The sequence below is a fragment of the Podarcis pityusensis genome (assembly GCF_964106645.2).
Source record: "Podarcis pityusensis genome assembly, chromosome: 10".
NCBI lineage: Eukaryota > Metazoa > Chordata > Lepidosauria > Squamata > Lacertidae > Podarcis > Podarcis pityusensis.
In genome coordinates this window covers 1221706-1235722 of record NC_138035.1, presented here as the reverse complement: position 1 = coordinate 1235722, position 14017 = coordinate 1221706, and the positions used below count along the sequence as shown (strand labels likewise).

Below are 14017 nucleotides of genomic sequence, written 5' to 3'. Positions count from 1 at the left end.
GTCGTTTAGTCGTGTCCGCCTCTTCGTGACCCCATGGACCAGAGCACGCCAGGCACTTCTGTCTTCCACTGCCTCCCGCAGTTTGGTCAGACTCATGCTGGTAGCTTCCAGAACACTGTCCCACCATCTCGTCCTCTGTCGTCCCCTTCTCCTTGTGCCCTCCATCTTTCCCAACATCAGGGTCTTTTCCAGGGTGTCTTCTCTTCTCATGAGGTGGCCAAAGTCTTGGAGCCTCAGCTTCACGATCTGTCCTTCCAGTGAGCGCAATATCCTTTAGACCACTGGAAACCTCTCCAAAAACACGCGCTTATATTTCCTAGCCTCGCAATAAAATCCAGCGTTGGGCAGGGGTTGAAGGGGGAAGACCCTCGCTCCCAATTCGACGTGGGGCGGGGCGGGGGGGGGATTCCTCCAGGCGGAGTCTCTGCAAAGGACGACCGTGGAAACTCGAGGCTTCCTGCCTGGCATATATTTGAAAATGCACCAGCGAAATTAAGCGTAGCTTCCTTGCAAGCAAAAAGTCACTTTTGTTCCTGGCGTTAAATCCTCCCTTGTTTTAACTTTGTGGCAGGGTCTTCGTTCGTATTTCGTTTCGCCAAAATTATCGCCCCCGATTGGGGGTTTATAAAGATTTTTTTTCAAGGGCGCAAGGGAACGTTTACAAAAAGGGACCGAGGCCGGATCAGCAAATCCGAAAAGAATGCTGTAGAGGTTTCTAAAATAATACTGTTGACACGGAATGGCCGAGGAGGAGATTTCCCCGGACCCCGTTTCTCCACCCACCCACCCAAAATTTGCGGGTTTCTATCGAGAGTAGGATGACCCTGTGGCGCGCGCTACGAATTCGGGTTCGCCAGTCTAGCTGGAGTCTTAAAAACTTTCTCTCTTTTGGGGCGGAGGTTGGAGTTTCGAATTTGTTCTTGATATAGAATTTTTTTTTATATATGCATGTATATAGAAAGCCAAAACGAATTCTCAAAGCGTTGGCTATTTCGGTTTTATGCTGTATTTTGCATTTGTAGATCGCTCAGAGAACGCTGGCGGTCGGGCAGCGGATAAATATCGTTAATAATAATTGACAACGTTAATTATTGATAATAAATTATTCATCGTTAGCCATAATTTTAATTGTGAAACAATATAAAGCATCGAGTTACAGTTCTGGACGAGACACGTGAGTTGAGATTGTCAGCCTCGATGGCACCAGAACAACAACTCAGCCACCGAGTGAAATCCAGCGACGACAGCACAGGAGGAGACCAGCGGCGGTGGATCGGGTCGGATCCCAGGTCCCCACGCAGCTCCGCCGCAGGGCGCGCCGGCTCCGGCCCTTCTCCTTCCGCATCTCCTCAGCATCTGGCCTCAAGAAGAGGGAAAAGGAAGAGCCCCCCCCCCTCAGTTATGGCCGCTCCTCCCACCCTCTTCTAAAGCCGCCCAGGTTGATAGCCATCCCCTCCTCCTGCGGGAGGGAGTTCCGTGGGTTAACTCTGCGCTGCGTGAAGGACTTTTGCCTGTCCAGAATCTCCCGACCTTCCGTTTCGCCAGAGAGCAATTTTTACGTGAGCAAAACTTTTCTTTCTCTCTCCACTTTCTCCACGCCGGGTTTCCTTTTATGCCCTCCTATCACGTCGCCTCTTCCTCGCTTTTTCTCTGTACTAAAAAGCTCCCCCCCCCCCAAGCTGCCCCCTTCCCTCTCAGGGGAGCCGCTCTACCGGCTTGAGGATCTTCGGCGGCCTTTTCTGAACCGTTTTGCGCCCGCAGCGGCGCCGCACCCCAGACTTGCCCGTTGGAAGCCGGCGATTTCATTTTCGACCCCTTTCCTTGTGATAAATATTGTTGCTGGTATTTTTCCCTTAAAAAATCATTTATAGAGATCACCAGAACAGCCCCGAAGTCGAGCGAGGCGTGGAACCGGAGCGGCTTTGGAGCGAGCGCCGGATTTCACTCTGGACTGAATTCAAAACCGGGATCCCCAAAAAATCTGGACAGAAGGTCTCTTCCCCACCCCACGACCAGCGCGCACTGCCCCGACCCCTGAAGTTCACCAAACACAAATTCAGTAACCGTTAATTAAGCTAAAATATTTTTAATTTTTTCCAGGGGTTAGTGGTTACATGCAAAAATACATTTCCCCTATTTCCTCTTTCTGATTTTTTTCTTTCCTGGGTATTTTCTTAGAAAAAGGCGAGGAAATAAACGCGTTTGGTTGCGGGGGGCGTCAGTTCCTACCTGGACGTCCCCTTTTGACCCCTTTTCTCGAATACATTTGGGCGGCTCCTTTTCCCAAAAAGCCTTGCCCCCTCCCCTCCCTCCGGGGCAGCGCTCGGGGCTCCCGGGGTAGCGGCGGCGGCGGCAGGGGGTTTTGCGCGCGCCGCGGGGTCCCCGCCTCCCGCGCCCGCCCGCCCGCGCCGCCTCCCCCGCCCCGGGCCGGGCAGGGAGGGGCCGGGCCGCGGCCGGGCGAGTTGTGCAACCCGGCGCGCCTTATAAAAGTGTCGCGGCGGCGATGGAGCCTCAGAAGGCCGGCGGAGGCAGCGCGAGAGAGGTGAGCCGAGGCGGGCGGAAGGTGCCTGAATATTGAGGGGGAGGGCAGGGGGGATGGGGAGCTTGTTCCAGAGGTGAACCTCCCTTATCGATCCGCTTTGGACTGTCAGGACTCCTGGAGCCAAGCTGTCCGCTCGCGCGGCGCTGGAAGCCGCAGAGTGCCTCTGAGCGCATGCAGACATCCTTTACCACGGGGTGCTTCGTCGCAGGTTAGGCGTTGAGGCTTCCAGGCTAGAGGAAAGCCGCCTAGCCGGTGGGGTACCCGTACCTCTTCCTTCTCTCCCCACAGATCCCCATCCCTCTGGGAGAAAAGGCCGAGGAGCTCAGCCGGCCTTTTCCTCCACGTGCGTCTAGCTCCGGCTTTTTCCTGACTGCTGCTTCCCTCACTTCCCAAGGCCGAGGTGGTTTGTGTCCGCCTGGCCCGGCACCTCTTCCGAAGGCCGGCCCTGCAAATTGGGCGGCTGGGAGGGGAGACCCGGGGCCGCTGGGGAGCGTGAGATCTCCCCGGATCCCCTCCCGTCTCCATCTCCCATTCACTGCCTTGCCAGGGGGACTGCCCGGTTGAGGAGCGGAGGAGGGCAGGACGGAGGAGGGCAGGACGACGTGTGTTGGGGTGGGGAGTCGGAGGGCTTTCCGGGGCCGAGGGGGCGTCCGCACTGCCGCCCCGGACTGACCCCGGCTTCGCTTCGCCTCGCTTCACCCCGAGAGGCCGGGCTGGACCGGTTCTGGGAAGGATGTGCGGGGAGAGGACCAACTCCCTCCTGCTCCGCTCGCTTTTGCGAAATGGGAAAGGCAGGTCAGCTGCCTCGGAGGGAGGGAGGCGGCGGGGCCGGAGGAAAGACCCCCAGAGAGCATGTGCAGAGCGCCTGGGCTTAGCCGGCCTCGCGGTGCTGCCGGACAAGTGTGAGACTCGGGATCTCCTGGTTCTGAAGTAAAGAGGGGGGAGGTCAGTCTGAAAAGGCAGGAGGGGAGCCCCAGGGGTTTTCCACAGGCTTAGATGCCCCCCCCCATCCTCCAGCAGCTCTGATTCTGGGAAATTGGAGCAGGATGAAGCCAAGCAAGAGCCCAGATTTCTCCCTGGGGCTCTGAGAACTGCTGTTCTAGACAAACTGGGCCTGGATGGGGAAGAGTGAGCAACGTGGAGTGTGGAGCCTCTGGACTGGGGCATGAGAATTGGGGGGGGGGGGTCGGGCTCTGCTCTCCTAGAAAATGGTCCCCCAGTCATTTGGGGAATGGCTCAGTGCACTGCTGTGTATATAGAAAATAAGAAGAGTCATGGAATGACAGAGCACCCCAAAGGCCATCTAGTCCAACCCCTCCAATGCAGGAACCGCAACCAAAGAATCCCCAAAGAGCCTGGCGGGATCAGGCCGGGTCCCACCTAGTCCACCCTCCTTTCCTCACAGTGGCACAGAAAGTCACCCCAAAGGTCGCTGGCACAATCTCCATGGGCAAAGCTGGGGGAGTTTCCCCACCAGAAATCCTGGAGGCTTCACTAGAACTAGACTGACCCCAGTGCTCTGCCTCTAGCGTAGGACAGCCGCTTCCTCCGTTCCTCATCTGATCTGCTGGCTCCGAGGTCCCACTTCCAGGCTCCGGCAAATGAAACAGGCCAGGGGGCAGCCTGGTCAGCCCCAAATGCCAGGCTGGGCAGTGGGCACCATCAGGTGGCAGTGAAGGGGCAGAACCCAAGTTGTGACCCAACTTTGCAGGCCATGGGTTTGGGCAGCCTTCTGCTCAGGTAAGAGGGATCCTTTGAGATCCTTGGACTCTGGGTTTCTCTGCAGTACTCCAAGCGCAGGCCTAGCATTGCTTCGCTTTCTTAGGCTCATGGAATTCTAGAATCGTAGAGTTGGAAGGGACACCAAAGGTCATGTAGTCCAACCCCCCACAATGCAGGAATCTCAGCCACTGCATTCATGACAGGTGGCCATCCAAGCTCTGCTTAAAATCCTCCAAGGAAGGAGAGCCCACCACCTCTCCTGGAAGACCCTTCCACTGCCTAACAGCTCTGTTCTTGAGCTCTTCTCTGCGGGCACTTGGAGTAGCTTTTTGAGAGCTTAGGAAATTCCCTTTGGGCTCAGTGCTGACTGCACCAACTGGCAGTGATGTCTCTGTGGGGTTTCAGACAGGGAGTCTCTCCTAACCCTACCTGGTGCTAAATACATGTAGGTAGCTGTGTTGGTCTGCCGTAGTCGAAATAAAATAAAATAAATCCTTCCAGTGGCACCTTAGAGAGCAACTAAGTTTGTTCTTGGTATGAGCTTCCGTGTGCATGCACACTCCTTCAGATACACTGAAACAGAAGTCACCAGACCCTTATATATAGTAGGAGGGTGGGGAGGGGTATTACTCAGAAGGGTGGTGGGAATGGGCGATTGGCTGATAGGTGTGCTAAACCTGTTGACAACTGTTAAGGACTGCAACTGGTCTTACAGGAAAAAGCGAGGGGTGAGATGGCCAAAAATAGCTTTATCGTGTATAATGAGATAAGAATCCAGTGTCTCTATTCAGACCAGGTCTCTCCATGGTTTTAAGTTTGGTAATAAGTTGCAGTTCAGCAACTTCACTTTCAAGTCTATTTCTGAAATTCTTTTGTAATAAGACAGCTACTTTGAGATCTTGTATAGAATGTCCTGGGAGATTGAAGTGCTCCCCTACCAGTTTCTCTAGCTGGTGCCGAGTATGTTGCTGAGAATGCCAAGGTTTCAGATTTGATTATCCCTGTAGGGAACAGCTGCCAATTCCTGCATTGCAGCGGGTTGGACTGAATGACCCTTGGGGTCCCTTCCAAGTCTACAATTCTAGGATTCTGCCAGGGAGCCCTGTGCTCTGCCGCTGAGCCACACCCCCTTTTGACTTTCAGCGAGAGAAGCAGCGAGCATCAAAGCCACCTATTCATGTCAGCCTCCGATGCCGACAAGTTGTCCCTTAGTGTCCTTAGTGTCCGAGAAGCCTCCACTTCGCTGTGCTGCTGGCCCCGGAGTCCTCATTTCGGCGTCGTGTTTACCGCTCTGTTATCACGGCGGTCGGATTTATGTAACACCCATGTGTGGGGGGTGCAGTGCAGCTGGATGGGCCCTGAGAAGGCAGGCAGGCAGGCAGACTCTGTTCCTGCTTGCCACTGACAGCCAGATGTTGCCAAAACTGTCAACGGCGCTGCTTGAGATTCTCAGGAAACACACATGCCCAACGGGCCCTGCGGATTTGCTGGGCTGCCTTAATTTCCTTCCCACCTGGTGCACGGAGTCCTCCTTCCTTGAGATGTTTTGAAGTGAAACTCCAGAAACACTGGGATGCGGCCGGGATCTTGCCGTGGTAAACACCGTCAGTGGGAACTTCAGCGGGGGAGGGAGAAGCGCCGGTGCCCTTGGTGTGGCAGCTGCTGGGCACCACGCCTCATGCCAGGCAGCTTGGAAGATGCTGCTTCCTGGAGGAGTCTTCCCTCACCCCCTCGCAAGGCCAGAACTCATGAGAGCCATTCAGGCAGCCAGTGGGGTGTCCTGGTTAGGGAGAGTGTCAGACTGGGGCCTGGGAGACCAGGGTTCGAATCCTCCCCACTTGGCCCACTGACTTCGGGTCAGTCGCAATGCCTCTCAGCCTAAGGTTCCTCGCAGGGTGGTTGTGTGGGGAGAGAACAGTGTGAGCCAGCCTGGATAGCTCAGTTGGTTAGAGCGTGGTGCTGATAATGCCAAGGTTGCAGCTTTGATCTCCGTACAGGACAGCTGCATACTTCTGCATTGCAGGGGGTTGGACTGGATGACCCTCGGGGTCCCTTCCAATTCTGTGATTCTGCTATGCTATGCCACCTTCAGCTCCATGGAGGAAAAGGCGGGGTGCAACTCTGCAGGGCCATCCAGGAAGCAGGATGTTGGGAGATTGAGGGCCGGGCTTGCATCCAACTGAGTTCAACTTGGGGTAGACCCAGTGTGTATAAGCTAAACGAGCTCTAGCTTAGGGCCCCATACTCTTGGGGCCCCCCCCCAAAAAAAATTAAAGGGGAAAAAACTGGATGTATATTTCAAAAATATAAGATAAACAACAATAAAATAAAACCTACATCCAGCAACCGTGTTTTGTGTTGTGTCGGCTCCTATGATGTAAGTCATGGGCCCCGCCTGCTAGCCTGCTCCCTAAAATTTCATTTTTTTGCTCCTTTCTAGATATAGGGTGCCTACATTCTGCATGGACTGGTTGCAGGGCAACATGTGCAAATGGCTTTAGATACCGATTAGGTCCATAAATTACCATATAGCATATATTCAACACAAAAAACAGCGACAATTTGTTGTTGACAAAGCTTAGGTCCTCATCAAACCTAAATATGGCCCTGGGTAGACCCGATGAAGTCAGTGAACCAAAGTTAGCCATGTCCAATAGCATCAGTGGCCCTACTCTGAGTAGGGCCAGCATTGGACACAACCTAGAGGAAAAGGAAATACTTCTTTCCACACAGCACAAAACTGTACTGTTGGATTTTCTCCCCCAAGAAGTAGCAACTACAATGGATTGCGATGTGTTTTCGGTTGGCTTGGTGAACACCAAGAAAGGTAGCTACTTACGGAGGCTTTGTAGATTGAGGGTCTTTGAGAAATGGGCTGGTGTGCAAGGGCCAGAAATCTCCCCCTACTGCGAAATTTCACAGCTTATGTTTTGGGGCCCAGGTGAGCCCCATCACTCCCCTCACCAGCCGGCCTGAACTTTCAGGTACAGATCATCTCCCTCTGTTGTTTTACGATGTCACTCATTTGCGTCGCTCTAATTTTAATTTGCTCCGTTCATTAAGTTTGTGCTCGCGTTACTTTTTGCACACTGTAAGGAGGAGGGGGGTGTATAAGGAAATTGATTCTCAAGGGCCTCTAACACTCACCTGCTTTGGCAGACTTCTCCTGCCCAAGTCGACTTTGCTAAGAGCCCTTCCGGGTAGGTGAGAGGAGTTAGGGAAGCAAGACCCCCACTGGGGGGGGGGGGGAGTCACTCACTCCAGAGGTTTGACCAGCTCAGCACACTCAGCTCCTTTACCAACAATGTGATGAGTAGAGGCAGCCAAAGAAGTCTTTCCAGGGAAAAGGTTAACATGCAAGATAATTTAAAAAGGACATCTTTCAGGTCCGTGGTGATGTTCTGTTCTGCCCATTTTGTTTTTCACTTGTTTTTCCTTCAGGGAGTGTCATGCAGACACACACACACACACACACACCGCCCCATCTTTTATCTCCCAACAACAACCCTATGAGGTTGTTCACCTGCGCATTTGTTTCTAAAGCAAAGGTTTGTCTCTTTCCAAGTTTAGGAAGACTGAGACATAGTGGAATGGAAGAGTTGTAGAGTTGGAAGGGACCTCAAAGGCTCCTCCTTCAATGCGGGAATCACAGCATCTGGTCCAAAGTCAGACAGGGAAAGAGTCTGGCCAGGGGATTCCACAAGCAGGATCCGAGCACAAGAGCCCTTCTGGCGATTCAGAAGCATCGCTGCCTCTGACCGTGGAGGGCAAGCCATCCGAAGCCCTCTCCTCCTCCATGTCTCCTCCTCTTTTAAAGCCATCTAATTTGGTCACCTCTATTTCCTCCTGTGGGAGGGAGTTCCACAGTTCAACTCTGCGCTGCGTGAAGAAGTCCTTTCTTTTCTCTGTCCTGAATCTTCTAACTTTCGGCTTCTGGTGTTACAAGACAGGGAGAAAACTTTCTCTCTACCCACGTTCCCTGTGAGGACACCCCTTCCTCAGGAAAGCCAGAGGAGCTCCCCTAACTGGTTTTCCCCTTTATCTGCACAGGCTGAAGGAGAAGATGCGCTGCCCCAACATCTCCTTGTGTGGTTTGCTATGGGTCTGGCTGCCCCTCTTCCACGGCCGGCCTGTGAAAATTGACAAGGTCGTAGCTGACACTAAAAGCCTCACCAAGACCATCATGGCCAGGATCCAGGAGCACCAGGTAAGAGGTGGGGCAAGAACAGGCTCCGTCCCCTCCTTCCCACCTACTCATAGAAGCATTGGATTGCAGAGCTGGAAGGGTCCCCCAGGGGTCATCTAGTCCAGCCCCACAAAAGAATCATGGCCATTCAGGGTCTGACTGTGTTTTCCTGGAGCTCATTGCAGTCTGCAGGACCTTCTGCTCTCCTCCAAGCTGATGACAGCAAGCCAGGCTTCTCCTGCATTAGTACTAGCCACCCAGGCAGACGGCATAGTCAGTATCATGGCACACAAACCAGACAGCCCCGAATGCCCCCTCCTCAGTGCCTGTCTGCGGCAACGGGCTATCAGAGTGGGAAGCATGGATGAATTGCATTGGAGTGATTGTACCAGGGCCCAGGCCTTCAAAGGGATTGGGGGCTGAGTTTCATTCAAAAAGAACTAGGCTTCCTAGAAGGAAGTTATACAACAAAATGTGCAGGCAGCCTTCTGCGTGGTTTCTGTGAAATGAGCCAGCCTAGCTGCTCCTGTCTTTGTGTTTTAGCCAATGAGTGAAGTCAGAACTGTGACTGATGAGTGAGTTGTTTGGAAACCAGCCAATAGGATTTCCTGGGATCCTAAAGAACTAGTGTTTTCCCCTTCCCCTTTAGTTCCCTCTCTCCCTTCCACCTTGTTTTCTAGTCTTTTATCCCCCTTCCCCTTTCCTTTCTCTCTAGCAACCAGGACACACCTTTCCTGGGGTAGGTTCACTGAGGTCGGGTACACCCTAGAAGCTATTTTCTGCAAATACTACTGCACAATAAGTGCAGGTGGGTGTTACATAATTCTCCCCCTGCAAGCGGCAAATGCCAAGAAATTGCAAAGAGGCCTCAAATGGCAGCTCTTTGGAACCCATCCCTTGTGCATGCTCACCTGGGAATATGCCCAGCAGAACACAAGTGGTTCTTAGGCAACTGAAACATGCAATAACTAGGCCAAATTAAGACCAGTTGAAGTCTTGGACCTGTACTATTTTTCAGGGTTGTAGAGGAGAATAATATGTAGGTGCTTTGAGAGTTTATTTAGGTCATGGGCCAGGACTTCTCTGTGGTAAACATTTCAACCCTCCCTGCCAAGCCTGCCACAATAATAACAACAACAATTTCTTGCACCCCGCCCATCTGACTGGATTTCCCCAGCCACTCTGGGCACCTTCCAAGAGAGGACGGGTGTCAGTTTGGCATTCTGTGGTACAAGTGTTCAAGGCATGCGCCTGTCTCATGTGCTCCAGAGTGGTGTGAGCAGCAACACACTGGGTGACACTCTTGCTTTGGGAAAGCAGCCCTTCCTCCTTCCTTCCATTTTCCTTGAGGCTAAGCCTTGCTGTCAGGGACGTGGGTGGTGCTGTGGGTTAAACCACAGAGCCTAGGACTTGCCAATCAGAAGGTTGGTGGTTCTAATCCCTGCGATGGGGCGAGCTCCCGTTGCTCGGTCCCTGCTCCTGCCCACCTAGCAGTTCGAAAGCACGTCAAAGTGCAAGTAGATAAATAGGTATCGCTCTGGCGGGAAGGTAAACGGCATTTCCACGCACTTCTCTGGTTCGCCAGAAGTGGCTTAGTCCTGCTGGCCACATGACCCAGAAGCTGTACGCCGGCTCCCTCAGCCAACAAAGTGAGATGAGTGCCACAACCCCAGAGTTGGCCACGACTGGACCTAATGGTCAGGGGTCCATTTACCTTACCTTTAAGCCTTGCTGTCATCTGCAGCAGAGCTTGGCTTAACCTCCTGCGATTTCCCTCTTCCCATTGCAGTTTCCTCCAGTGAACCTGAAGATCAACGGGTTTGATTTCATCCCTGGGCAGCTGCCGGCAGAAAGCCTGGAGGCCATCGATGAGACCCTGCAGATCTTCCACCAGGTCCTCTCCAGCCTGCCTTTGGAGGCCCCCGTGGTGCAAATCTCCAACGACGTGGAGAACCTCCGCAGCCTCCTTCAGATGCTGAGTTCCCACCTGGGCTGCCTGCTTCGCAGACCTTCCGCAGCCGACACCCTGGGCAACCTCACAGAGCTGATGACCGTCTCCCCGTACACGACAGCCGTGGTGACCTTGGACCGACTCCACAAGTGCCTAGAAAGCATCGCGAAGTACCTGGACCACGTTCAGAACTGCTAGGGTGTGCGGGCGCGTCTGTGTGCAAACGCACAGAGCCTCTTTGTTTTCCTGGTCGGGTTAAACCTCACCCACAGGGTGCAACACCTATGCAAGAAGCAAAACGCCTCAGGTTACGATATCTGTGATGACAGCAAAAGCAGCCTCGGAGCAAAACAGTCACACATTTACCTGCACCAGGAACTGATCTGCGAATGTTCCTGGACCATCACTTTGTTCCTGGGCATCCTCTCTCAGGGTAGACTTGACTCAGTTTGGGGGCAGCTCAGTTTGCGGGGAGGGGCGGGGGGGGTCACTCGATTGTGTCTGGTTGTTGTTTGCATGAATGGGAGACTGCAGGGGAATCATAGAAGGGTAGGTAGGCAGGGACCCCTAGAGTCATCTAGTCCAACCCCAGGAGCTAAGCAGCTCCTGACAGATGGCCAGTCAACATCCATTCCACTGTTAAATGGTTCTTAGCACCAGAAAGTCCTTCCTAGTGTTTTGCTTAATCTCCTTCCTTGTCATTTGAATTCGATGTTCGGGTCTTCCTCTCCAGAGCAGCAGAAAACAAGTTTGCTCCATGTGAGATGCGTGGTTCAAAAAGGGGGACTCCCTATCCTTTGGAGGGGCTTCCGTTTTTCCTTTTTCATTTTGGAGGGCCGGTTTGGCTCTCTCATGCTCTCTGGTGAGACTCAGATCAGGCAAAGTGAGAGGCGACACCCCCCCCCCCCAAGAAACCTGAATGCCAGAACACAGGAGCAGAACTTGTTCCTCAGTAGCCCTCTTCTTCGCTGCCTGAGCGGAGTCTCCAGCGACACAGAGCTCTTCCGTGGGGCAAGGCAGGGCAGGATGGGGCTGGTTCAGATTTCTATGGGGGGGGGGTTGTTCCAGGGTGGAGGTGCAATTCAGCATGGTCCAAGTCTTGCTTTTGGATAGGTTCAAGGTTATATACTGCAAAAAAGAGAAGAAAAAAGGAGCAACGTATTTGAAGAGTAGATCCCGCTGTTAACTTTTCAGACCTCGGAATAATGAATGTAGCACTATCACCCACGTGGATCCAAATTAAGCAAAACTTGGGTTTGCGTCTTTGGCACACGGGGCAAGCCAGAGCTTCCTTCTCATTCTTCAGAATCACTCCTGGGCAAACGACACTTTGGTGCATGTAATGACAAAACCCATAATTTAATATTTTTTTTTGTTATTGTTATTTTCAGCAAAATGCAGCCTGGGGTGGGGGAGGGGTGTGTGTGTTTGTGTGGTTTTGAGCTGAGCAGCAGGGCAGGCCAGAGGCCGTGGGCGTGGGAATGCTTCGTGATTCCCAGTCCCCGTTTCATGCAGAACATGCCCCTACCGCTCACCCAGGGCCCGGATTCGAGTTTACGGAGGAAGACACGTTAATAAGCAGCAGGGCATTAGATGCAGGCCATCAGAGGCAGAATTCCTCATGGAATCATAGAACTGGAGAACAATCTGGTCCCAACCCCCTGCAAAGCAGGGATCATGGCTGAATTATCCCTGGCAAGTGGCCAACCAACCTTTGCTTTTAAACCTCCACCACCTTCTTCCCATCAGAATGTTCTTCTTTGTGCTCAGAAAAGTTCTTCTCCTGCAGATCGAGATTCCAGGAAATGCCCATCTCGCCCTCTGTGGATGGAGATGGTGGTTTGTGGAAGACTTCACTTCCCATGTGCAAAGTGCCTACCTTCAGTCCCCCCCAGTCAAGTTTCTGGAACAATGGGGAAGCCTTCAAAATGTGCTCAGCAGAGGTAAAGGGTTCTGGGGGAGGGGTATCCAAACTACAAGCAGCACTCCCCTCTTTCCTACTGCCTTCAGCCCTCTAAGAAAAATGATTGCAAAGGGGCTCTCAGCTGCAAGGCAGGGGGTTGGACTAGATGACCCGTGGGTCCCTTCCAACTCTACAGTTCTGTGATACTAAGGCAAGTGGCACAAAGAAGGCAGAGAGGAGCTTGACAGCTTCCCCAAGTGGGGCATCCCTTCTGTGATTCTGCAGCAGGCGGTTTCCCTGCATCAGCCGGGGGTTGGGCTGGATGACCTTTGGGGGATCCCTTCTGATTCTGTGATTCACTCTTCAAGATGTAGTGAGTGGGAAATGGATGGTCCCCATTGCAAACCTGCATGGTCCGGTCCAGGCTTTCTGCTCTGCAAAGGTCTCTTCCTCGTCTGGGTGTTCATGGATTCAAGCACAGCTGAGGGCAGCTAGGGCTTCATCCTGACTCTCTCGAGGAGGAAGGAGGCCTCTGTGCCTTTGCACACCATGTGCCCTTGTCTGACTCCCTTCCCTTTGAGGCAGAGGGAGAGCCCCTCCTCCCTCTCCCCACGTCTGCTCTCAGCACCTGGGGGTTTCAGTGCAAGGGTGGGCGGGAGGAATTCCGCGTCAAGGGAGCAGCTAAGGTGCTGTGCTCAGACTTCTTAGAAAGAGCCTTTTACAACTCTCCCATTTCCCCTTAGGTGGCATTTCAGTTGCAAGACCAAAACGTTTTTTCCGAGGGTGTGATGGGTCATTCAGGGTGTTGCATTCCTTCCCTGCTCTGTGAGCTGGAGGGCTCTCTTGTGTGAGTGTGTGTGTGTGTGTGTCTTGTGGGGAGGGCTGCTCTGAAAGAGTCAAGTCAGGAAGAGAGCAGAAGATCTTCCCAAGCAGACCCGAAAAAGCCTCCGTACTGTTAAACTCGCCCTTCTTATTTATTTTTGTTTCCCATTACGACGTTTGTTGACAATTTTTGCTTTTCTTTCTGTATCTGGAATAATATTTATATTTTATAAACATGCGCTGCATTTTGAATAGTGACGGGTTTTTGCTTTGCTGGCCCCCAGGATCCTGGGGGGGGGGGGCTGCTTTTCTTTCTGGTGGGTTGTCCTGGGGGGAGCAGGGAAAAGGAGGAGGAGGAGGAGGAGGAGGAGGAGAACACTGACACATCCAGGCTAAATATATGAGGTGGGGGTCCTATTCTCACCCTCCACTCAGCTCTCACCTCTGGCTCCTAGAAGCTGTCAACATGCGACAGCGGCCACAATCCCGGGAAACGGCTTCGACTGGCCGGCTAAACCAGGTGAGGGTAGCCAAAGGTAACTCACCTTTGGTGAGTTAGGGGCTTCCCCTGCATGTGAAGACAGGATCCAGCAGATGGAGCAGAGGAGACCAGAATTTGGTCCAACGGTCAAGAAGTCGGTTTCTACATGAGATGCAGAGGGAAGTGAGGGCCAGATGGGGTTCATCAACCTGGGAAGGGAGCCCATTTAGGAGAAGGAAAACTCTGGTCCTAAATCTCCGCTGCCTTTCTCATCAGAGTAAATCCCAAGTAAAAATCCCAAGATGGGACATCTTCAGCAGAAAAAAGGTTAAGGAGTAAACCAGACACAAATCTGGAGTAGAGCCCCTAAGGTGGTTGGATGGTGCCTTGTACACCCCCTTCTGCCAACC

The 14017-nt window shown here is 53.0% G+C and overlaps 1 protein-coding gene across 1 annotated transcript; it reads left to right on the top strand.

The window, feature by feature from the left end:
• The first annotated feature begins 2525 nt into the window (after window positions 1–2525).
• Window positions 2526–13378, top strand: LEP (leptin). The gene is made up of 3 exons (XM_081023316.1): window positions 2526–2542; window positions 8315–8471; window positions 10240–13378. The coding sequence occupies exons 2-3, from the start codon at window positions 8328–8330 to the stop codon at window positions 10597–10599; spliced, it is 504 nt and encodes a 167-aa protein (XP_080879442.1). The 5' UTR covers window positions 2526–2542; window positions 8315–8327; the 3' UTR covers window positions 10600–13378.
• Window positions 13379–14017: the final 639 nt, after the last annotated feature.